This window comes from Caenorhabditis elegans, chromosome V, assembly GCF_000002985.6.
Source record: "Caenorhabditis elegans chromosome V".
Lineage (NCBI taxonomy): Eukaryota > Metazoa > Nematoda > Chromadorea > Rhabditida > Rhabditidae > Caenorhabditis > Caenorhabditis elegans.
Genome location: NC_003283.11, coordinates 17,110,716 through 17,132,181, shown reverse-complemented (window position 1 = coordinate 17,132,181; position 21,466 = coordinate 17,110,716). Strand labels below are relative to the sequence as shown.

Genomic DNA, 21,466 nt, shown 5'->3' with positions numbered 1-21,466 from the left:
CAACCATAAACCTCCCTAGCAGCTGGTGGTCCCGATAATTCGGGTTCTTGCCACTACTGCGACCCAGGCTCGCCTTGAAACTGACCCAAAGAAATTTGGCGTTAGCTATAAATTTTGGAACGTCTCCTCTCGGGGAGACAAAAATACTAAGAAATTCGAAAATCGGTTCATCCATGTTGGAGAACGGTCCATTCGAAAATATGTGGAGATGAGGGAGCATGGCTGTCCGTATGTGGAGATGTGGGAAGGTGATGATATTGATTGGGGGACGGGATCCCCGATCTAAATATGATGTTGCCCTCCAGCTCATCTACACTCTTCAAAAGTGCTTTTCATTCTTGCTACTGGTACATACATATATGGAAATAGTCTATGTGATGCAAAAAAATTATAGATTCTAATGTATGGGTGCCGTGCGCTCCTCAACTGAAAAATGCAATTGTTCTCAAAAATTTTCAAAAGAACCTAAATTTTTCATGTTCCAAAAATCGACCCGACACATCCAGTATAATCAATATTCACTCATTAGGTACACGCAATAAAGTCCAACACATCACACACCTAAAAAAAATAGCAGTCTCTTAATTACACTCGAAAATACGACTCTCCAGAAGTGTCATTTTGGCTGGGGAAAAATTTTTTGAAAATTATTTTAAAATCGTTTCTAATTCATATGATGTTGCAACAAAAACAAATTTTTTTAGTCATTCTAAAAAAATGCAAAAAGCTTACAACATCCAGGATTCCCAGGCCGTCTCCGATCCAAGTACTAACTGGACTCAACGTTGCTTAACTTGCCAGATCGGACGGGATGGCGTGCATTCAACGTGATATGGTCGTAAGCGTCTATGGACAAGTGCCATGTCAGTTACAAACCCCCCACCACCCGACTAGGCCTCTACCCCTTCGTCAGTGCTACTGGCTGGCTGTGTGTTGTGTGGAGAGGGGGGTTGCCGATCGTAGACCTCGCTCGCTGTCTGCTGTAGGTTGGTGTTAGGCGCAGAGACGCGCCGTTCAAGTCGGTTTAATTACCCAAGTTTGAGGTAAACATTGAAACTGACCCAAAGAAATTTGGCGTTAGCTATAAATTTTGGAACGTCTCCTCTCGGGGAGACAAAAATACTAAGAAATTCGAAAATCGGTTCATCCATGTTGGAGAACGGTCCATTCGAAAATATGTGGAGATGAGGGAGCATGGCTGTCCGTATGTGGAGATGTGGGAAGGTGATGATATTGATTGGGGGACGGGATCCCCGATCTAAATATGATGTTGCCCTCCAGCTCATCTACACTCTTCAAAAGTGCTTTTCATTCTTGCTACTGGTACATACATATATGGAAATAGTCTATGTGATGCAAAAAAATTATAGATTCTCATGTATGGGTGCCGTGCGCTCCTCAACTGAAAAATGCAATTGTTCTCAAAAATTTTCAAAAGAACCTAAATTTTTCATGTTCCAAAAATCGACCCGACACATCCAGTATAATCAATATTCACTCATTAGGTACACGCAATAAAGTCCAACACATCACACACCTAAAAAAAATAGCAGTCTCTTAATTACACTCGAAAATACGACTCTCCAGAAGTGTCATTTTGGCTGGGGAAAAATTTTTTGAAAATTATTTTAAAATCGTTTCTAATTCATATGATGTTGCAACAAAAACAAATTTTTTTAGTCATTCTAAAAAAATGCAAAAAGCTTACAACATCCAGGATTCCCAGGCCGTCTCCGATCCAAGTACTAACTGGACTCAACGTTGCTTAACTTGCCAGATCGGACGGGATGGCGTGCATTCAACGTGATATGGTCGTAAGCGTCTATGGACAAGTGCCATGTCAGTTACAAACCCCCCACCACCCGACTAGGCCTCTACCCCTTCGTCAGTGCTACTGGCTGGCTGTGTGTTGTGTGGAGAGGGGGGTTGCCGATCGTAGACCTCGCTCGCTGTCTGCTGTAGGTTGGTGTTAGGCGCAGAGACGCGCCGTTCAAGTCGGTTTAATTACCCAAGTTTGAGGTAAACATTGAAACTGACCCAAAGAAATTTGGCGTTAGCTATAAATTTTGGAACGTCTCCTCTCGGGGAGACAAAAATACTAAGAAATTCGAAAATCGGTTCATCCATGTTGGAGAACGGTCCATTCGAAAATATGTGGAGATGAGGGAGCATGGCTGTCCGTATGTGGAGATGTGGGAAGGTGATGATATTGATTGGGGGACGGGATCCCCGATCTAAATATGATGTTGCCCTCCAGCTCATCTACACTCTTCAAAAGTGCTTTTCATTCTTGCTACTGGTACATACATATATGGAAATAGTCTATGTGATGCAAAAAAATTATAGATTCTAATGTATGGGTGCCGTGCGCTCCTCAACTGAAAAATGCAATTGTTCTCAAAAATTTTCAAAAGAACCTAAATTTTTCATGTTCCAAAAATCGACCCGACACATCCAGTATAATCAATATTCACTCATTAGGTACACGCAATAAAGTCCAACACATCACACACCTAAAAAAAATAGCAGTCTCTTAATTACACTCGAAAATACGACTCTCCAGAAGTGTCATTTTGGCTGGGGAAAAATTTTTTGAAAATTTTTTAAAAATCGTTTCTAATACCAATTCATATGATGTTGCAACAACAAAAAAATTGTTTTTTTGGTCATTCTGAAAAAATGCAAAAAGCTTACAACATCCAGGATTCCCAGGCCGTCTCCGATCCAAGTACTAACTGGACTCAACGTTGCTTAACTTGCCAGATCGGACGGGATGGCGTGCATTCAACGTGATATGGTCGTAAGCGTCTATGGACAAGTCCCATGTCAGTTACAAACCCCCCACCACCCGACTAGGCCTCTACCCCTTCGTCAGTGCTACTGGCTGTGTGTTGTGTGGAGAGGGGGGTTGCCGATCGTAGACCTCGCTCGCTGTCTGCTGTAGGTTGGTGTTAGGCGCAGAGACGCGCCGTTCAAGTCGGTTTAATTACCCAAGTTTGAGGTAAACATTGAAACTGACCCAAAGAAATTTGGCGTTAGCTATAAATTTTGGAACGTCTCCTCTCGGGGAGACAAAAATACTAAGAAATTCGAAAATCGGTTCATCCATGTTGGAGAACGGTCCATTCGAAAATATGTGGAGATGAGGGAGCATGGCTGTCCGTATGTGGAGATGTGGGAAGGTGATGATATTGATTGGGGGACGGGATCCCCGATCTAAATATGATGTTGCCCTCCAGCTCATCTACACTCTTCAAAAGTGCTTTTCATTCTTGCTACTGGTACATACATATATGGAAATAGTCTATGTGATGCAAAAAAATTATAGATTCTCATGTATGGGTGCCGTGCGCTCCTCAACTGAAAAATGCAATTGTTCTCAAAAATTTTCAAAAGAACCTAAATTTTTCATGTTCCAAAAATCGACCCGACACATCCAGTATAATCAATATTCACTCATTAGGTACACGCAATAAAGTCCAACACATCACACACCTAAAAAAAATAGCAGTCTCTTAATTACACTCGAAAATACGACTCTCCAGAAGTGTCATTTTGGCTGGGAAAAATTTTTTGAAAATTATTTTAAAATCGTTTCTAATTCATATGATGTTGCAACAAAAACAAATTTTTTTTAGTCATTCTAAAAAAATGCAAAAAGCTTACAACATCCAGGATTCCCAGGCCGTCTCCGATCCAAGTACTAACTGGACTCAACGTTGCTTAACTTGCCAGATCGGACGGGATGGCGTGCATTCAACGTGATATGGTCGTAAGCGTCTATGGACAAGTCCCATGTCAGTTACAAACCCCCCACCACCCGACTAGGCCTCTACCCCTTCGTCAGTGCTACTGGCTGTGTGTTGTGTGGAGAGGGGGGTTGCCGATCGTAGACCTCGCTCGCTGTCTGCTGTAGGTTGGTGTTAGGCGCAGAGACGCGCCGTTCAAGTCGGCTTAATTACCCAAGTTTGAGGTTTATTACCCAAGTTTGAGGAGTTTTGAGGGGCAGAAGGCCCCCGTAAGGGCTACCAACTAGCCCCCAGGGCACGCCGCACGCCAAAAGTCCTGGCTTCAACCTGCAACACTTCATCGGGCTTCAATCAACGCCACCAACTTTCCACTCTCTTCCCCCAAAATTCTTCCCATGTGGGGAAGTCCTGTTCTTGTCTCTCTCTCTCTCCGGAGGCTGCACGAGCAGAAGAAATTCTTCTTTCTGACAAGGTCAGAAGGAAGTCCTGTTCTTGAGGCGTCCATCTCGGGCGTCATAGGAGAGATCAGATGCACCTTCTAGCAGGAGCTAGAAGGGCTGCCCTGTCTTGAGATCCCCACGGGAGTCAATAGACGGGAGGGGCTGCTGGCTTTCTCTTTTTAAGAGGAAGCACCAATCCGGAGATCCTTAGGGGTCAAAGGATTAAAAGGCAGCAGGTCCAATTCTCCTCACTGACTTCGGTCAGAGAGGAGTCCCGCCTTGGAGACCTCCCCGGGGAGGTTGCTGAAGAGGCGGAAGCTCCTTCTAGCAAGAGCTAGAGGGAGTTCCCAGTCCTGAAACCCTTGCGGTTGATGATGGAATGGAAGAGTACTTCGGTACTGCTCGTTGCTCTCTCTGCGTTTTACTGCCGAGGGCCGGATTTGCTCGAATCGCGAAAAGTCTCAATCGACCATTCAAGATGACGGCTTATCTAAGGTCCGAAAGCAGTTGGGAGAGTAACGTGTTCTCCTACCTTTCAAGTTGAATGGTCGTTTTACTGTTTGGGATAGCTGACTTGATGCTAGTACGCTTCATCTGTGGATGATGCTCCCCAAGCAGTCAAGTAGACTTGAAAGGTGCCCTCGCCCTAGTTAGCTCTTAGACCTTATGGGTCGCCATGGTTGTGGACGGGTATGCTTGCCGGAGCCGAGTCGTGTTTCTTAGAACCAACCTCGACGAGGCGAAAGCTTGCACAAGTTAGCACAATTGTGGTAGGGCCGACTAGAAAATGAGCCCCTTAGGGGGTTACGCCTTGGCGAAAGTGAGGACAATTGGCATTGACGGGTGCTTCGGCACTAGGCAAAGGCGCCACCACACTGTCCAATCTCTAAAAAGTTCACATTCATCGAAGAACTACCGGAACCAACCACACATGTGTTGAAACCTACACGGTGGAAGGGAAAGGAAAGCTTCGCTGGAACGAAGAGAACGGATAGGTTCCCCTTCTTGATGGCTGTGAGGCTTAGGATGGACGGGAAGGCCGCGAGGCCTCAGGCGGGTAACTCGACCAGACGCTAGTTGATCTTCGGATCACGACAGCCCTGGCCTAGAGGAACCCTGGATGGAGTGTGAAGGATGGGCGGGTAGGGGGTTAAGCCTGTTGACAGACCACCGACTGCAGTCACAAAATCAGTGATTATGCGGGTGGACCAATCTGTTGGCGGGTGTTTCCCTCTACCTGACCCCGCAATATGGTATGTACGATCCTCGGATCTAAAATTCATAATGGCCCACCACAACCATAAACCTCCCTAGCAGCTGGTGGTCCCGATAATTCGGGTTCTTGCCACTACTGCGACCCAGGCTCGCCTTGAAACTGACCCAAAGAAATTTGGCGTTAGCTATAAATTTTGGAACGTCTCCTCTCGGGGAGACAAAAATACTAAGAAATTCGAAAATCGGTTCATCCATGTTGGAGAACGGTCCATTCGAAAATATGTGGAGATGAGGGAGCATGGCTGTCCGTATGTGGAGATGTGGGAAGGTGATGATATTGATTGGGGGACGGGATCCCCGATCTAAATATGATGTTGCCCTCCAGCTCATCTACACTCTTCAAAAGTGCTTTTCATTCTTGCTACTGGTACATACATATATGGAAATAGTCTATGTGATGCAAAAAAATTATAGATTCTCATGTATGGGTGCCGTGCGCTCCTCAACTGAAAAATGCAATTGTTCTCAAAAATTTTCAAAAGAACCTAAATTTTTTATGTTCCAAAAATCGACCCGACACATCCAGTATAATCAATATTCACTCATTAGGTACACGCAATAAAGTCCAACACATCACACACCTAAAAAAAATAGCAGTCTCTTAATTACACTCGAAAATACGACTCTCCAGAAGTGTCATTTTGGCTGGGGAAAAATTTTTTGAAAATTTTTTAAAAATCGTTTCTAATACCAATTCATATGATGTTGCAACAAAAACAAATTTTTTTAGTCATTCTAAAAAAATGCAAAAAGCTTACAACATCCAGGATTCCCAGGCCGTCTCCGATCCAAGTACTAACTGGACTCAACGTTGCTTAACTTGCCAGATCGGACGGGATGGCGTGCATTCAACGTGATATGGTCGTAAGCGTCTATGGACAAGTGCCATGTCAGTTACAAACCCCCCACCACCCGACTAGGCCTCTACCCCTTCGTCAGTGCTACTGGCTGGCTGTGTGTTGTGTGGAGAGGGGGGTTGCCGATCGTAGACCTCGCTCGCTGTCTGCTGTAGGTTGGTGTTAGGCGCAGAGACGCGCCGTTCAAGTCGGTTTAATTACCCAAGTTTGAGGTAAACATTGAAACTGACCCAAAGAAATTTGGCGTTAGCTATAAATTTTGGAACGTCTCCTCTCGGGGAGACAAAAATACTAAGAAATTCGAAAATCGGTTCATCCATGTTGGAGAACGGTCCATTCGAAAATATGTGGAGATGAGGGAGCATGGCTGTCCGTATGTGGAGATGTGGGAAGGTGATGATATTGATTGGGGGACGGGATCCCCGATCTAAATATGATGTTGCCCTCCAGCTCATCTACACTCTTCAAAAGTGCTTTTCATTCTTGCTACTGGTACATACATATATGGAAATAGTCTATGTGATGCAAAAAAATTATAGATTCTAATGTATGGGTGCCGTGCGCTCCTCAACTGAAAAATGCAATTGTTCTCAAAAATTTTCAAAAGAACCTAAATTTTTCATGTTCCAAAAATCGACCCGACACATCCAGTATAATCAATATTCACTCATTAGGTACACGCAATAAAGTCCAACACATCACACACCTAAAAAAAATAGCAGTCTCTTAATTACACTCGAAAATACGACTCTCCAGAAGTGTCATTTTGGCTGGGGAAAAATTTTTTGAAAATTATTTTAAAATCGTTTCTAATTCATATGATGTTGCAACAAAAACAAATTTTTTTAGTCATTCTAAAAAAATGCAAAAAGCTTACAACATCCAGGATTCCCAGGCCGTCTCCGATCCAAGTACTAACTGGACTCAACGTTGCTTAACTTGCCAGATCGGACGGGATGGCGTGCATTCAACGTGATATGGTCGTAAGCGTCTATGGACAAGTGCCATGTCAGTTACAAACCCCCCACCACCCGACTAGGCCTCTACCCCTTCGTCAGTGCTACTGGCTGGCTGTGTGTTGTGTGGAGAGGGGGGTTGCCGATCGTAGACCTCGCTCGCTGTCTGCTGTAGGTTGGTGTTAGGCGCAGAGACGCGCCGTTCAAGTCGGTTTAATTACCCAAGTTTGAGGTAAACATTGAAACTGACCCAAAGAAATTTGGCGTTAGCTATAAATTTTGGAACGTCTCCTCTCGGGGAGACAAAAATACTAAGAAATTCGAAAATCGGTTCATCCATGTTGGAGAACGGTCCATTCGAAAATATGTGGAGATGAGGGAGCATGGCTGTCCGTATGTGGAGATGTGGGAAGGTGATGATATTGATTGGGGGACGGGATCCCCGATCTAAATATGATGTTGCCCTCCAGCTCATCTACACTCTTCAAAAGTGCTTTTCATTCTTGCTACTGGTACATACATATATGGAAATAGTCTATGTGATGCAAAAAAATTATAGATTCTCATGTATGGGTGCCGTGCGCTCCTCAACTGAAAAATGCAATTGTTCTCAAAAATTTTCAAAAGAACCTAAATTTTTCATGTTCCAAAAATCGACCCGACACATCCAGTATAATCAATATTCACTCATTAGGTACACGCAATAAAGTCCAACACATCACACACCTAAAAAAAATAGCAGTCTCTTAATTACACTCGAAAATACGACTCTCCAGAAGTGTCATTTTGGCTGGGAAAAATTTTTTGAAAATTATTTTAAAATCGTTTCTAATTCATATGATGTTGCAACAAAAACAAATTTTTTTTAGTCATTCTAAAAAAATGCAAAAAGCTTACAACATCCAGGATTCCCAGGCCGTCTCCGATCCAAGTACTAACTGGACTCAACGTTGCTTAACTTGCCAGATCGGACGGGATGGCGTGCATTCAACGTGATATGGTCGTAAGCGTCTATGGACAAGTCCCATGTCAGTTACAAACCCCCCACCACCCGACTAGGCCTCTACCCCTTCGTCAGTGCTACTGGCTGTGTGTTGTGTGGAGAGGGGGGTTGCCGATCGTAGACCTCGCTCGCTGTCTGCTGTAGGTTGGTGTTAGGCGCAGAGACGCGCCGTTCAAGTCGGTTTAATTACCCAAGTTTGAGGTAAACATTGAAACTGACCCAAAGAAATTTGGCGTTAGCTATAAATTTTGGAACGTCTCCTCTCGGGGAGACAAAAATACTAAGAAATTCGAAAATCGGTTCATCCATGTTGGAGAACGGTCCATTCGAAAATATGTGGAGATGAGGGAGCATGGCTGTCCGTATGTGGAGATGTGGGAAGGTGATGATATTGATTGGGGGACGGGATCCCCGATCTAAATATGATGTTGCCCTCCAGCTCATCTACACTCTTCAAAAGTGCTTTTCATTCTTGCTACTGGTACATACATATATGGAAATAGTCTATGTGATGCAAAAAAATTATAGATTCTCATGTATGGGTGCCGTGCGCTCCTCAACTGAAAAATGCAATTGTTCTCAAAAATTTTCAAAAGAACCTAAATTTTTCATGTTCCAAAAATCGACCCGACACATCCAGTATAATCAATATTCACTCATTAGGTACACGCAATAAAGTCCAACACATCACACACCTAAAAAAAATAGCAGTCTCTTAATTACACTCGAAAATACGACTCTCCAGAAGTGTCATTTTGGCTGGGGAAAAATTTTTTGAAAATTATTTTAAAATCGTTTCTAATTCATATGATGTTACAACAACAAAAAAATTGTTTTTTTGGTCATTCTAAAAAAATGCAAAAAGCTTACAACATCCAGGATTCCCAGGCCGTCTCCGATCCAAGTACTAACTGGACTCAACGTTGCTTAACTTGCCAGATCGGACGGGATGGCGTGCATTCAACGTGATATGGTCGTAAGCGTCTATGGACAAGTCCCATGTCAGTTACAAACCCCCCACCACCCGACTAGGCCTCTACCCCTTCGTCAGTGCTACTGGCTGTGTGTTGTGTGGAGAGGGGGGTTGCCGATCGTAGACCTCGCTCGCTGTCTGCTGTAGGTTGGTGTTAGGCGCAGAGACGCGCCGTTCAAGTCGGTTTAATTACCCAAGTTTGAGGTAAACATTGAAACTGACCCAAAGAAATTTGGCGTTAGCTATAAATTTTGGAACGTCTCCTCTCGGGGAGACAAAAATACTAAGAAATTCGAAAATCGGTTCATCCATGTTGGAGAACGGTCCATTCGAAAATATGTGGAGATGAGGGAGCATGGCTGTCCGTATGTGGAGATGTGGGAAGGTGATGATATTGATTGGGGGACGGGATCCCCGATCTAAATATGATGTTGCCCTCCAGCTCATCTACACTCTTCAAAAGTGCTTTTCATTCTTGCTACTGGTACATACATATATGGAAATAGTCTATGTGATGCAAACAAATTATAGATTCTCATGTATGGGTGCCGTGCGCTCCTCAACTGAAAAATGCAATTGTTCTCAAAAATTTTCAAAAGAACCTAAATTTTTCATGTTCCAAAAATCGACCCGACACATCCAGTATAATCAATATTCACTCATTAGGTACACGCAATAAAGTCCAACACATCACACACCTAAAAAAAATAGCAGTCTCTTAATTACCCTCGAAAATACGACTCTCCAGAAGTGTCATTTTGGCTGGGGAAAAATTTTTTGAAAATTATTTTAAAATCGTTTCTAATTCATATGATGTTACAACAACAATAAAATTGTTTTTTTGGTCATTCTAAAAAAATGCAAAAAGCTTACAACATCCAGGATTCCCAGGCCGTCTCCGATCCAAGTACTAACTGGACTCAACGTTGCTTAACTTGCCAGATCGGACGGGATGGCGTGCATTCAACGTGATATGGTCGTAAGCGTCTATGGACAAGTGCCATGTCAGTTACAAACCCCCCACCACCCGACTAGGCCTCTACCCCTTCGTCAGTGCTACTGGCTGGCTGTGTGTTGTGTGGAGAGGGGGGTTGCCGATCGTAGACCTCGCTCGCTGTCTGCTGTAGGTTGGTGTTAGGCGCAGAGACGCGCCGTTCAAGTCGGTTTAATTACCCAAGTTTGAGGTAAACATTGAAACTGACCCAAAGAAATTTGGCGTTAGCTATAAATTTTGGAACGTCTCCTCTCGGGGAGACAAAAATACTAAGAAATTCGAAAATCGGTTCATCCATGTTGGAGAACGGTCCATTCGAAAATATGTGGAGATGAGGGAGCATGGCTGTCCGTATGTGGAGATGTGGGAAGGTGATGATATTGATTGGGGGACGGGATCCCCGATCTAAATATGATGTTGCCCTCCAGCTCATCTACACTCTTCAAAAGTGCTTTTCATTCTTGCTACTGGTACATACATATATGGAAATAGTCTATGTGATGCAAAAAAATTATAGATTCTAATGTATGGGTGCCGTGCGCTCCTCAACTGAAAAATGCAATTGTTCTCAAAAATTTTCAAAAGAACCTAAATTTTTCATGTTCCAAAAATCGACCCGACACATCCAGTATAATCAATATTCACTCATTAGGTACACGCAATAAAGTCCAACACATCACACACCTAAAAAAAATAGCAGTCTCTTAATTACACTCGAAAATACGACTCTCCAGAAGTGTCATTTTGGCTGGGGAAAAATTTTTTGAAAATTATTTTAAAATCGTTTCTAATTCATATGATGTTGCAACAAAAACAAATTTTTTTAGTCATTCTAAAAAAATGCAAAAAGCTTACAACATCCAGGATTCCCAGGCCGTCTCCGATCCAAGTACTAACTGGACTCAACGTTGCTTAACTTGCCAGATCGGACGGGATGGCGTGCATTCAACGTGATATGGTCGTAAGCGTCTATGGACAAGTGCCATGTCAGTTACAAACCCCCCACCACCCGACTAGGCCTCTACCCCTTCGTCAGTGCTACTGGCTGGCTGTGTGTTGTGTGGAGAGGGGGGTTGCCGATCGTAGACCTCGCTCGCTGTCTGCTGTAGGTTGGTGTTAGGCGCAGAGACGCGCCGTTCAAGTCGGTTTAATTACCCAAGTTTGAGGTAAACATTGAAACTGACCCAAAGAAATTTGGCGTTAGCTATAAATTTTGGAACGTCTCCTCTCGGGGAGACAAAAATACTAAGAAATTCGAAAATCGGTTCATCCATGTTGGAGAACGGTCCATTCGAAAATATGTGGAGATGAGGGAGCATGGCTGTCCGTATGTGGAGATGTGGGAAGGTGATGATATTGATTGGGGGACGGGATCCCCGATCTAAATATGATGTTGCCCTCCAGCTCATCTACACTCTTCAAAAGTGCTTTTCATTCTGGCTACTGGTACATACATATATGGAAATAGTCTATGTGATGCAAAAAATTATAGATTCTAATGTATGGGTGCCGTGCGCTCCTCAACTGAAAAATGCAATTGTTCTCAAAAATTTTCAAAAGAACCTAAATTTTTCATGTTCCAAAAATCGACCCGACACATCCAGTATAATCAATATTCACTCATTAGGTACACGCAATAAAGTCCAACACATCACACACCTAAAAAAAATAGCAGTCTCTTAATTACACTCGAAAATACGACTCTCCAGAAGTGTCATTTTGGCTGGGGAAAAATTTTTTGAAAATTATTTTAAAATCGTTTCTAATTCATATGATGTTGCAACAAAAACAAATTTTTTTAGTCATTCTAAAAAAATGCAAAAAGCTTACAACATCCAGGATTCCCAGGCCGTCTCCGATCCAAGTACTAACTGGACTCAACGTTGCTTAACTTGCCAGATCGGACGGGATGGCGTGCATTCCACAGGTGATTCGCAGTGTAAGCAAAATGCTTCGACGCACACAATGCTCGTGTTTGCGAAAATGTGCGCCACAGTGGCAAGCATAAAGGGCACAATGCGAACGCACGCAATGTGCGCATTTTGTTTGGCCGTTATTCCCATCATTAAAGTGCACATTTCAGTTAGTTTAAAGCTATTTTTGTTTGAGTTCTCTGTTTATTGACTGTTTTTTTGCTGATACTAACGTTTTTGAAGAACAAAACTCTCGATTTAGAAGGAACTTGTCAGATTTCGAAAATCCCCCTTATGATATAAAATTTTTGATGAAATTTTTTTGTTTTGAAAATTTTTTCGAAAACATGTTGAACATGTAGAAAATGATCAGTTTGATATTTTCTACAAGTGTGAGAGTTCACAATGAATGTTCAGCCAAGAAATCATGGAAAGTCTAGAGTTGGGACATTGAAACATAGTATGATTGAGAGCTCCTAACTTCCTTGAGACGTAAAATACAAAACTTTCTTCAACTGAAAAGTTGTCAGAAATGAACTGAACAACAAGTTATTAGTTGACCATATTTTTCTATTAGGGTGTTCGATAAGTTTTTTCGTTTTTTCTCAATTTTGATTTTTTCTCAAATATTTTTTGTGATTACATAGTAGTCAGTGAGTAGTGAAAAATTTATAAATACCAACCAGTTCCGGCAACTTCCAGACTGCATCATCTGCCTTCGAGTGGCCGAGAAGAAAAAATAATTTTTTCGATTTTTTTGGTTTTAGGTTTGAATGGAAATGTTAGTGTTTCATGCAGTTGGAAAATTTTTGTATAACGCAGATTAAAAATATCAGGCAACGAAAAGCTCTCCTTGATATCTTAAAATTTGAAAAAGTACCGAAAATTAGTAGCAAAAATGAAAAAAAAAATAGCTTTAAACTAACTGAAATGTGCACTTTAATGATGGGAATAACGGCCAAACAAAATGCGCACATTGCGTGCGTTCGCATTGTGCCCTTTATGCTTGCCACTGTGGCGCACATTTTCGCAAACACAAGCATTGTGTGCGTCGAAGCATTTTGCTTACACTGCGAATCACCTGTGGAATGCAAGCCATCCCGTCCGATCTGGCAAGTTAAGCAACGTTGAGTCCAGTTAGTACTTGGATCGGAGACGGCCTGGGAATCCTGGATGTTGTAAGCTTTTTGCATTTTTTCAGAATGACCAAAAAAATTTTTTTTGTTGTTGCAACATCATATGAATTAGAAACGATTTTAAAATAATTTTCAAAAAATTTTTCCCCAGCCAAAATGACACTTCTGGAGAGTCGTATTTTCGAGTGTAATTAAGAGACTGCTATTTTTTTTAGGTGTGTGATGTGTTGGACTTTATTGCGTGTACCTAATGAGTGAATATTGATTATACTGGATGTGTCGGGTCGATTTTTGGAACATGAAAAATTTAGGTTCTTTTGAAAATTTTTGAGAACAATTGCATTTTTCAGTTGAGGAGCGCACGGCACCCATACATGAGAATCTATAATTTTTTTGCATCACATAGACTATTTCCATATATGTATGTACCAGTAGCAAGAATGAAAAGCACTTTTGAAGAGTGTACATGAGCTGGAGGGCAACATCATATTTAGATCGGGGATCCCGTCCCCCAAACAATATCATCACCTTCCCACATCTCCACATACGGACAGCCATGCTCCCTCATCTCCACATATTTTCGAATGGACCGTTCTCCAACATGGATGAACCGATTTTCGAATTTCTTAGTATTTTTGTCTCCCCGAGAGGAGACGTTCCAAAATTTATAGCTAACGCCAAATTTCTTTGGGTCAGTTTCAATGTTTACCTCAAACTTGGGTAATTAAACCGACTTGAACGGCGCGTCTCTGCGCCTAACACCAACCTACAGCAGACAGCGAGCGAGGTCTACGATCGGCAATCCCCCTCTCCACACAACACACAGCCAGTAGCACTGACGAAGGGGTAGAGGCCTAGTCGGGTGGTGGGGGGTTTGTAACTGACATGGGACTTGTCCATAGACGCTTACGACCATATCACGTTGAATGCACGCCATCCCGTCCGATCTGGCAAGTTAATCAACGTTGAGTCCAGTTAGTACTTGGATCGGAGACGGCCTGGGAATCCTGGATGTTGTAAGCTTTTTGCATTTTTTTAGAATGACTAAAAAAATTTGTTTTTCAAAATTGTGTTAAATCTTACATTTTAAAAATAAACCTAGAACTTTCAGACTCAATCTCCGATGCGTTTCAAAATGCTTCCAAAACTTCATTGATCTACCTGAAGACTGCAAGCTCGACCGAATCGTTAAACTAGCAATATCACAAAAGCGGAGAGTTTTTAACATTGATGTCTCCTGCTGGGACACCCACCACGGCGACACGAAGTACACAAACATACCCATCGAAAAATTCTTCCACTTTCCCCGTATGGCCCTTCGCTTGAAATCGTTTTCCAAACTAGACGCTGTTCGGATCAGAGACGTAAGTTGTTTGAAATTTTCAACTTACATGAGAATTTCCAGATGCTTCAAGACACAAAGATCTTGGAATATTGTCAAATAATAGTGAAAGACAGTTCTATCAAGACTAGAAATATCGCTGAGGTGTTCAATTGGGAGTGTGACAGTTATGGGGGAACTGCGAAGTTTAACACCTCGACTAATGCGTTTTGGGTCACACTGTTCCCTAGCTCCATAACCATTGAAAGAATAAATTAAATAAAATATTATATTTCAAGACATGTTATATTCCTTCTTCCAGCAAAAATGTGCTTGGTTTTTTTTGAGACGACTTCTCACTAGTTGCTAGTTAGTTACTTACACAGACAATCCGGAGAAATGAAAAAATTTAAAGGAAAAACGCGTTTATTGTCTAAAATTCTAAATTCAATAGGTTTTGAGATTTCTTTTTCAGCAGCCAAAAACCAGTATAGCTTTCAACAGAAAAATTTAGTTAACTCGCGAGATTTGTTTAATTGTAACCGGAGATTGCGATCAAGGCCAGCACTGGAATAGCTTGTACACGTAGAAACTGAAAATTAAAATAAATAAATTTTGTCTGAAAATGTTTGAAAACCTTACCGATAAAATATTTGAATACTCAATTGAAATTATCCAGGACCATTACACAAACGAAATTCCGGGATAATCCGAATTCGCTTGGAGAAATTCTTCCATTTCGCGTCGATTTAGTGGTTGTTGTCGGTCGTCAATAAAGTGCTCATTGTAGGCTCGATATTGCTCTTTAGCCTTTTCGCACGACAAATGAGCTTACTGAACCGGGGCAGGAAGGGAGATGGGTTTTCGGCATCTGGCGGAGAGGAAGGCAAGAGCGTCAGTCATTTTCTGAAAAAAAAATAGAAATCAAACTCGAAATTTATTTGAAATGTCTCCAAAAATACCAATCAGATCTATGCGCTGATTGATCTTACAGTTCTTCTTTTTGACGATTTGCAAAAAAAAATTTAGAACGTATAACTTACATAAACTTCATCCTGACTCATTCCCATATCATCGTACATAACAGTGTAATGTGCAGGTCGAGAGGTTCCGAGCACCGCATGATGAGAATTCAGGTAGAAATCGAATTTGTATCCCGACACAACAAGTTTGTCGACTACGGTTCCAGATGGTGGGTTGATGAATCGAGGAGTTTCGCTTTGTTTCACTTTTGGGTTCTTCTTACTCAGCTCAGGCGCCAGTGAATAAACAAAGTGGTTCTTTATTTTGATCGTGTAATTGTACTCCGAAGCCATGTATTCAATAGTTCCGGCATTCACATAATGCAGACCTTTTTCGAAATTAACAGTTTTCAAAAGAATCTGAAATAAACCCTTTGTATCTTTAAAAAACTGAAACTAAACTAACGTCATGAATCTTAATCGTATCAACAACTAACACACAGCCAGTAGCACTGACGAAGGGGTAGAGGCCTAGTCGGGTGGTGGGGGGTTTGTAACTGACATGGGACTTGTCCATAGACGCTTACGACCATATCACGTTGAATGCACGCCATCCCGTCCGATCTGGCAAGTTAAGCAACGTTGAGTCCAGTTAGTACTTGGATCGGAGACGGCCTGGGAATCCTGGATGTTGTAAGCTTTTTGCATTTTTTTAGAATGACTAAAAAAATTTGTTTTTGTTGCAACATCATATGAATTAGAAACGATTTTAAAATAATTTTCAAAAAATTTTTCCCCAGCCAAAATGACACTTCTGGAGAGTCGTATTTTCGAGTGTAATTAAGAGACTGCTATTTTTTTTAGGTGTGTGATGTGTTGGACTTTATTGCGTGTACCTAATGAGTGAATATTGATTATACTGGATGTGTCGGGTCGATTTTTGGAACATGAAAAATTTAGGTTCTTTTGAAAATTTTTGAGAACAATTGCATTTTTCAGTTGAGGAGCGCACGGCACCCATACATGAGAATCTATAATTTTTTGCATCACATAGACTATTTCCATATATGTATGTACCAGTAGCAAGAATGAAAAGCACTTTTGAAGAGTGTAGATGAGCTGGAGGGCGGTGGTGCGAAAGTACCAAGAGACCTTGCGGAAGATCATCCTGGAATAGGTCTTTTGTTAAACATGAGTCGCGATTTCATGGGTTGTGAAAATTTGAATCTGGCTGTAATTTCAAAACCGACGCGGTTAGGTGATCACGTTTTTAGTGCAATCAAAAAACTCTTTTTTACTTTCGATATTTATCAAAAATGTTGCATTTAGTACTGAACTTCTTTAAACTCTTTTCGAAAAATCTAATCCAGGTTAGGCACAATCTTTGTAAAAAAATTTAAAAATCCAGTTTTAATGAAAGTTGATAAAATGAGATTCCGTGCTTAACAAAGAAGAAACAACATTCAAATCTATGATTATAACTGACTCCAAGTAAACATATTTCTTGTGGAAAATTGTTATGTATTCGAAGGCCGAACGAGGAGAGAAGACGAGTAGTTTATTACATTACTAAACTAAGGAATAAATAAGTTAGTTCATAGAGTTCACGTTGTACGATCTTCTTAGCCACGTCGTGGGTCAATACACGTTGATACCCAACATCTCCCCTCTTTGATGACAAAATTCCACGAATGACTTCTTCCAGAAGAATTTAACAAAATCTGGTACAAGGGGGAGATCCTCATATTATACAATTCACCTCCTACCACAATCGACTTAAAATTCTAAACCTATGTTCAATCAAGCATCGCCGGCTCAAATCCCAACTCATGCTTTTATATAATTTTATTTGTGAATCTTCCTTTCTTCCTAATAAGGACTCTCATTTCAAATTATCCACTTCATCTCGCCGTCCTATGCGATTGTCCTGCACTTCCCCTTCCTCTAGTGATTTCTTTGTCAAAACTATTCCCGTTTGGAATGCCATCACTACTAATTGTAACTCTTTCCTCTCTCCAATTTCCTTCGAACAACTTCTCGAAAATTCTATTAATAGACTTTAAATTATCCATCTCATGATTATTCTTCCCACCCGGTGCTTTCTTTGTATTATACCTAGTCATATTCTTGCTTTCCCTCCCACTCACCCGAGTATGTTGCCCCCTCTCTTCTCTTTCATTTTATTCTTTTTATTTAGGTACGGCTCTTGCGGGCCAGCCTAAATTATATATTTATTGACTTTTCATTTTCTTTTCTTGATTCAAGTCAATAAACAATACAATAAAATACAATATTTCATGTCAGTGGCTTGCATCTTTGAGGCTTCCTACGGACCACACGAGTCCCTCCATCCGGATCTTGCCAGTTCATCTATACCACAGTTGTTCACACTTGATATTCCTCCAACCTTCTCCTAAGACTATAAGGTGCCTGAAAACCTTTTTGGCAAACTCATCTCAATCTCTTTTGCCAATCCTTTGCACATGGTACCTCAGTTGTTCACACTTGATGTTCCTCCAACTTTCTCCACACAGGTGCAACGCGTCCAATTCCGGTCGGAACACGTTGGCGGCTTCCTCTTCCGAGAATTGAGGATCCCGATTCCTTCTTCTTTTTCTCAACTTCCCAGAAGTCGCTCCTGTCCACCTTGACTCCATCTGCCGAGCGCACACCATGTGCCTCTCCCCTTTTCTGAACCGACTTATCCATAAAGTACGGTGGGATGCAGTGAGCTCTCAATGATCCTGATCGCCAATGTTATGTATTCGAGGCCGAACAAGGAGGCGAAGACGAGTAGTTTATTATTACATAACTAAGGAATAAATAAGTTAGTTCATAGAGTTCACGTTGTACGATCTTCTTAACCACGTCGTGGGTCAATACACGTTGATACCCAACATTCAAATCTATGATTATAACTGACAACTTCACAAGTTCGGAATAAAATATGGGGGTTTCCGTTGAAATAAGTAGTTTACAAATGCAAAGTGAAATCCAAGTGAACATATTTCTTGTGGAAAATACTATTGTCATAAATTTCACTTTCAACAAATACATTTGAAATGTTCGTAGCTTATCAGTTATGTTAGTTTTCGGTTGAGGCACTGTGTTACAGCTAGTATAAAGCTTACCGATCAACAGGTCCTAGATAGTCGACAATCTTGTGAATTGTATCCGTTGACAAATCAGACAGCGATGGGTGTGAGACCTTACTCGACTTGCATAAAATGTTCCCCATTTCGAACTTTTTGGGATTTCAATGAGAATATAGGCGAAATTATTGGAAAACTGTGAAATTTAGGTTCACACTCAGGAAAATTATTTTATTGAATCACATTTGTGTATACATTTTGCTCTTTGGGAGCAGAGCAGGTGCTTTGAATCGCGAGCAGCTGAAAACATTTGATTAAAGTTGACATTCACATGAGTATGAGTGACGTATAATGTTGGGTGATTACGCGGCTGGCCAAAAATGCCACGAAAAATGTCGAGAAAAATAAGTTCAGTTAGTTTTTCCTTTATTTTCTTGTTTTGCTTTTAGTGGGCAGTTTTTTGAGATGCCTAGAAAAGTGTTATTAATATCAAATCTAACAATATCAACCATTTCAAACAGATTGCATTATATATTATGATACAACCGGTGTTAAATTCTGTTCTATATAATGATAGACTCTGCTTTTTTTGGAAAGTTTCTAATGAATCATTTATCAAAAACAGATTGTAATTAAATTATTTGGGACCAAAGAGCAGCAGGTTGTTATCAATTTTGTACTTGAAAAATCTGTAAACATGCCGTCAAACAAAATAACATTAATTTCAAAAGTCATGTACAGGATGTCAAGATTATCATTTAATTAGAAAAAAATATTGATTGGCAGAAATTTTCATTGTGATTTCAGAATACAAAACAACAAAAAATTTCAGTACAGCTGTGAATTCGATATCCAATTTGTAGTAGACGTCTCTGAAATTTTTATTTAGTTTTTTTTTCAGTTTTGCACAGTTCCAGGTTATTTTTCGTCTGCTAAGAATGATTTACCACATGGTAAATGATTGCTCTCGTTATCACCAAAAAACCACCTGCACTAGGGCTCCCAGCTGAGTGAGGCGCAAAGTGTGGGCCTCACGCCGACGCTGCACGCCGCTCTACGGGTGCAATGAAGTGCGAACACGTAGTTATCTGGAAGAGGCCGACACGTTCGGGGCTCTGCGCCGCACTAAACATTGGAATACAGGCGGCGACCTCTATGGAGCCCTAACCTGCACCTACAAAGCCAAATCAAAAACCCGTAAGCCTACAGCTGGATTCTGATTATTCAAAATTGGGAACAAAAAACAAATTGTGAAAAAATTGACCACACAACTGCTATAGGGCACCTTTCAGGTGTTTGAAAATTATACCAAGTGTTAACTTTTTTGGAAAGCATAATGGAAAAACTCACTGATTATCATCATATGGAAACATCTCCACGGGAACTTTCGACTCAACTCTCTCTCCTCGATTGTTACAATCGTGTTTAATTATATAGTAGATCACAAAATATTTCTGAAATCAAATCAAATACACATATGACCAAGAGAATCAAACTCCCACCTTCAAAATGTGCTCAATCTGCACATCAATTTTGTAGAAAGCACCTGCTTCAGAGAAAAGGAAATATCCAGTCAAAAATTTGAAAGTGTTCCTGAAAACTGATCCGTGGGTGGAACTATTTATTTTACCTGATATGTATTTAAAAAATTCAGAGTTAACTATTAAGACTTGAGTAATACTACAAGCTTCATTCCGATTGACGGAGGAGTAGTTTACAAGATCTCCTCACTCTCTGCCATACTTGAAAAACCACTTAGGACCTTCACCAAACGCGTCCTGCAAAGGTGTAATGTTAAATTCACTTCTTACGAAAACAGACTGTGTATCATGGATCTTTACTCCACCAGACACACTAGAATTAAAGCTCAAATGAAATTATTATATAGACTTCTTACCGGTTCTTCACATTTCTCTAAATTAACTCAGTTTGTAAAGTTTTCTAATTCCAATAGGAGGCCCATGATTCTGGTTAGGAAAGACACTTGCACCTCTCACTTCTTTGCCAAATCCATTCCAATTTGGAACAATCTTGTTAAAAATATACCGGTATTCCTCTCCCCATATCAATTTTCCAACTTTCTTGATCTCAACATTCCCCGGTTTTAATTCTCATCCTCTGGTTCTTTTTCTTTTTTTCTTTTTTTTTTCTCTGCTTTTAATTGGTTTAATTTTATCCTCATTATCCGCTCTCTCCCCTCCCACCCCAAACTCGAGACGTTCTCTTTCTGGGTTCGTCTCGTTTTACCGTTTTATTTAACTTCAAATTCAATTGTACTGTGTATATTGTTTCAAGTTAAGTTAAATAAATCAATCAAATCAAAGATTGAGGTCAAGGATCAATTTTTAAATGAAATGATGTTGGAAATTGGTCTCTGTTTAATATCAAAGTGCCTTATTAAAATTTTATAATCAGAAAATCCATGAATTGCCATTTCTTCAGCACAAAACATTTGAAAGAAGTTACAAATGAAATTCGCAATTTCAAGTTAGAATATATAATAAGGGTATTTTCTTTTAATTTATAACATAGATGTCCAGAATCAGGCAGAAAATTGGGATCGTTCAAAAGTATCTAAAAGATTTTAGTACTCAATCTTTAAGTGTTGACAAGTTGATGCTCACTGTGCGAATAATGATTCTGTAATTATTATTACCAAACTGTCTGACTTCAAGTTCTATCAAAACCTACCCATCATGAAATGGGAAAATGCCCAAATCGACATGAGATATTTTCATCGCTTGGTACCTATGACAATTATGCTTAATTGTGTAGACAATATTGAAATCTGTCTA

At 40.7% G+C, this 21,466-nt stretch overlaps 27 non-coding genes and 2 pseudogenes across 29 annotated transcripts; 12 read left to right on the top strand and 17 right to left on the bottom strand.

Moving 5' to 3' along the window:
- The first annotated feature begins 74 nt into the window (after nt 1–74).
- Nucleotides 75–142, top strand: sls-1.1. The gene has a single exon (NR_023978.1). It is a non-coding gene; the product is annotated as a small nuclear RNA sls-1.1 (small nuclear RNA).
- Nucleotides 143–725: 583 nt separating this feature from the next.
- On the bottom strand, nt 726–844 carry rrn-4.14. Its single transcript, NR_070104.1, has one exon. It is a non-coding gene; the product is annotated as a 5S ribosomal RNA (ribosomal RNA).
- Nucleotides 845–1,020: 176 nt separating this feature from the next.
- On the top strand, nt 1,021–1,118 carry sls-1.2. Its single transcript, NR_023979.1, has one exon. It is a non-coding gene; the product is annotated as a small nuclear RNA sls-1.2 (small nuclear RNA).
- A 583-nt stretch (nt 1,119–1,701) lies between these two features.
- Nucleotides 1,702–1,820, bottom strand: rrn-4.13. The gene has a single exon (NR_070103.1). It is a non-coding gene; the product is annotated as a 5S ribosomal RNA (ribosomal RNA).
- Nucleotides 1,821–1,996: 176 nt separating this feature from the next.
- sls-1.3 lies at nt 1,997–2,094 on the top strand. Its single transcript, NR_023980.1, has one exon. It is a non-coding gene; the product is annotated as a small nuclear RNA sls-1.3 (small nuclear RNA).
- Nucleotides 2,095–2,687: 593 nt separating this feature from the next.
- On the bottom strand, nt 2,688–2,806 carry rrn-4.12. Its single transcript, NR_070102.1, has one exon. It is a non-coding gene; the product is annotated as a 5S ribosomal RNA (ribosomal RNA).
- Nucleotides 2,807–2,978: 172 nt separating this feature from the next.
- On the top strand, nt 2,979–3,076 carry sls-1.4. The gene has a single exon (NR_023981.1). It is a non-coding gene; the product is annotated as a small nuclear RNA sls-1.4 (small nuclear RNA).
- A 583-nt stretch (nt 3,077–3,659) lies between these two features.
- rrn-4.11 lies at nt 3,660–3,778 on the bottom strand. Its single transcript, NR_070101.1, has one exon. It is a non-coding gene; the product is annotated as a 5S ribosomal RNA (ribosomal RNA).
- A 1,780-nt stretch (nt 3,779–5,558) lies between these two features.
- sls-1.5 lies at nt 5,559–5,626 on the top strand. Its single transcript, NR_023982.1, has one exon. It is a non-coding gene; the product is annotated as a small nuclear RNA sls-1.5 (small nuclear RNA).
- Nucleotides 5,627–6,215: 589 nt separating this feature from the next.
- On the bottom strand, nt 6,216–6,334 carry rrn-4.10. Its single transcript, NR_070100.1, has one exon. It is a non-coding gene; the product is annotated as a 5S ribosomal RNA (ribosomal RNA).
- A 176-nt stretch (nt 6,335–6,510) lies between these two features.
- Nucleotides 6,511–6,608, top strand: sls-1.6. The gene has a single exon (NR_023983.1). It is a non-coding gene; the product is annotated as a small nuclear RNA sls-1.6 (small nuclear RNA).
- A 583-nt stretch (nt 6,609–7,191) lies between these two features.
- On the bottom strand, nt 7,192–7,310 carry rrn-4.9. The gene has a single exon (NR_070099.1). It is a non-coding gene; the product is annotated as a 5S ribosomal RNA (ribosomal RNA).
- Nucleotides 7,311–7,486: 176 nt separating this feature from the next.
- Nucleotides 7,487–7,584, top strand: sls-1.7. Its single transcript, NR_023984.1, has one exon. It is a non-coding gene; the product is annotated as a small nuclear RNA sls-1.7 (small nuclear RNA).
- A 583-nt stretch (nt 7,585–8,167) lies between these two features.
- Nucleotides 8,168–8,286, bottom strand: rrn-4.8. Its single transcript, NR_070098.1, has one exon. It is a non-coding gene; the product is annotated as a 5S ribosomal RNA (ribosomal RNA).
- Nucleotides 8,287–8,458: 172 nt separating this feature from the next.
- On the top strand, nt 8,459–8,556 carry sls-1.8. The gene has a single exon (NR_023985.1). It is a non-coding gene; the product is annotated as a small nuclear RNA sls-1.8 (small nuclear RNA).
- Nucleotides 8,557–9,143: 587 nt separating this feature from the next.
- rrn-4.7 lies at nt 9,144–9,262 on the bottom strand. The gene has a single exon (NR_070097.1). It is a non-coding gene; the product is annotated as a 5S ribosomal RNA (ribosomal RNA).
- A 172-nt stretch (nt 9,263–9,434) lies between these two features.
- sls-1.9 lies at nt 9,435–9,532 on the top strand. The gene has a single exon (NR_023986.1). It is a non-coding gene; the product is annotated as a small nuclear RNA sls-1.9 (small nuclear RNA).
- A 587-nt stretch (nt 9,533–10,119) lies between these two features.
- On the bottom strand, nt 10,120–10,238 carry rrn-4.6. The gene has a single exon (NR_070096.1). It is a non-coding gene; the product is annotated as a 5S ribosomal RNA (ribosomal RNA).
- Nucleotides 10,239–10,414: 176 nt separating this feature from the next.
- On the top strand, nt 10,415–10,512 carry sls-1.11. Its single transcript, NR_023989.1, has one exon. It is a non-coding gene; the product is annotated as a small nuclear RNA sls-1.11 (small nuclear RNA).
- A 583-nt stretch (nt 10,513–11,095) lies between these two features.
- Nucleotides 11,096–11,214, bottom strand: rrn-4.1. Its single transcript, NR_000673.1, has one exon. It is a non-coding gene; the product is annotated as a 5S ribosomal RNA (ribosomal RNA).
- Nucleotides 11,215–11,390: 176 nt separating this feature from the next.
- On the top strand, nt 11,391–11,488 carry sls-1.10. The gene has a single exon (NR_000674.2). It is a non-coding gene; the product is annotated as a small nuclear RNA sls-1.10 (small nuclear RNA).
- Nucleotides 11,489–12,070: 582 nt separating this feature from the next.
- On the bottom strand, nt 12,071–12,169 carry rrn-4.5. Its single transcript, NR_070095.1, has one exon. It is a non-coding gene; the product is annotated as a 5S ribosomal RNA (ribosomal RNA).
- A 1,077-nt stretch (nt 12,170–13,246) lies between these two features.
- On the bottom strand, nt 13,247–13,345 carry rrn-4.4. The gene has a single exon (NR_070094.1). It is a non-coding gene; the product is annotated as a 5S ribosomal RNA (ribosomal RNA).
- Nucleotides 13,346–13,930: 585 nt separating this feature from the next.
- sls-1.12 lies at nt 13,931–14,028 on the bottom strand. Its single transcript, NR_023990.4, has one exon. It is a non-coding gene; the product is annotated as a small nuclear RNA sls-1.12 (small nuclear RNA).
- A 172-nt stretch (nt 14,029–14,200) lies between these two features.
- On the bottom strand, nt 14,201–14,319 carry rrn-4.3. The gene has a single exon (NR_070093.1). It is a non-coding gene; the product is annotated as a 5S ribosomal RNA (ribosomal RNA).
- An 828-nt stretch (nt 14,320–15,147) lies between these two features.
- Nucleotides 15,148–15,846, bottom strand: ZK218.8 (annotated as a pseudogene). Its single transcript has 3 exons — nt 15,661–15,846; nt 15,260–15,523; nt 15,148–15,209 (listed from the first exon to the last, which is right to left on the bottom strand). Coding segments are annotated over exons 1-3 (512 nt in total).
- Nucleotides 15,847–16,160: 314 nt separating this feature from the next.
- Nucleotides 16,161–16,279, bottom strand: rrn-4.2. The gene has a single exon (NR_070092.1). It is a non-coding gene; the product is annotated as a 5S ribosomal RNA (ribosomal RNA).
- Nucleotides 16,280–16,552: 273 nt separating this feature from the next.
- ZK218.23 lies at nt 16,553–16,656 on the bottom strand. Its single transcript, NR_102106.1, has one exon. It is a non-coding gene; the product is annotated as an Unclassified non-coding RNA ZK218.23 (non-coding RNA).
- A 638-nt stretch (nt 16,657–17,294) lies between these two features.
- On the top strand, nt 17,295–17,642 carry ZK218.9 (annotated as a pseudogene). The gene has a single exon. A coding segment is annotated over exon 1 (348 nt).
- Nucleotides 17,643–21,466: the final 3,824 nt, after the last annotated feature.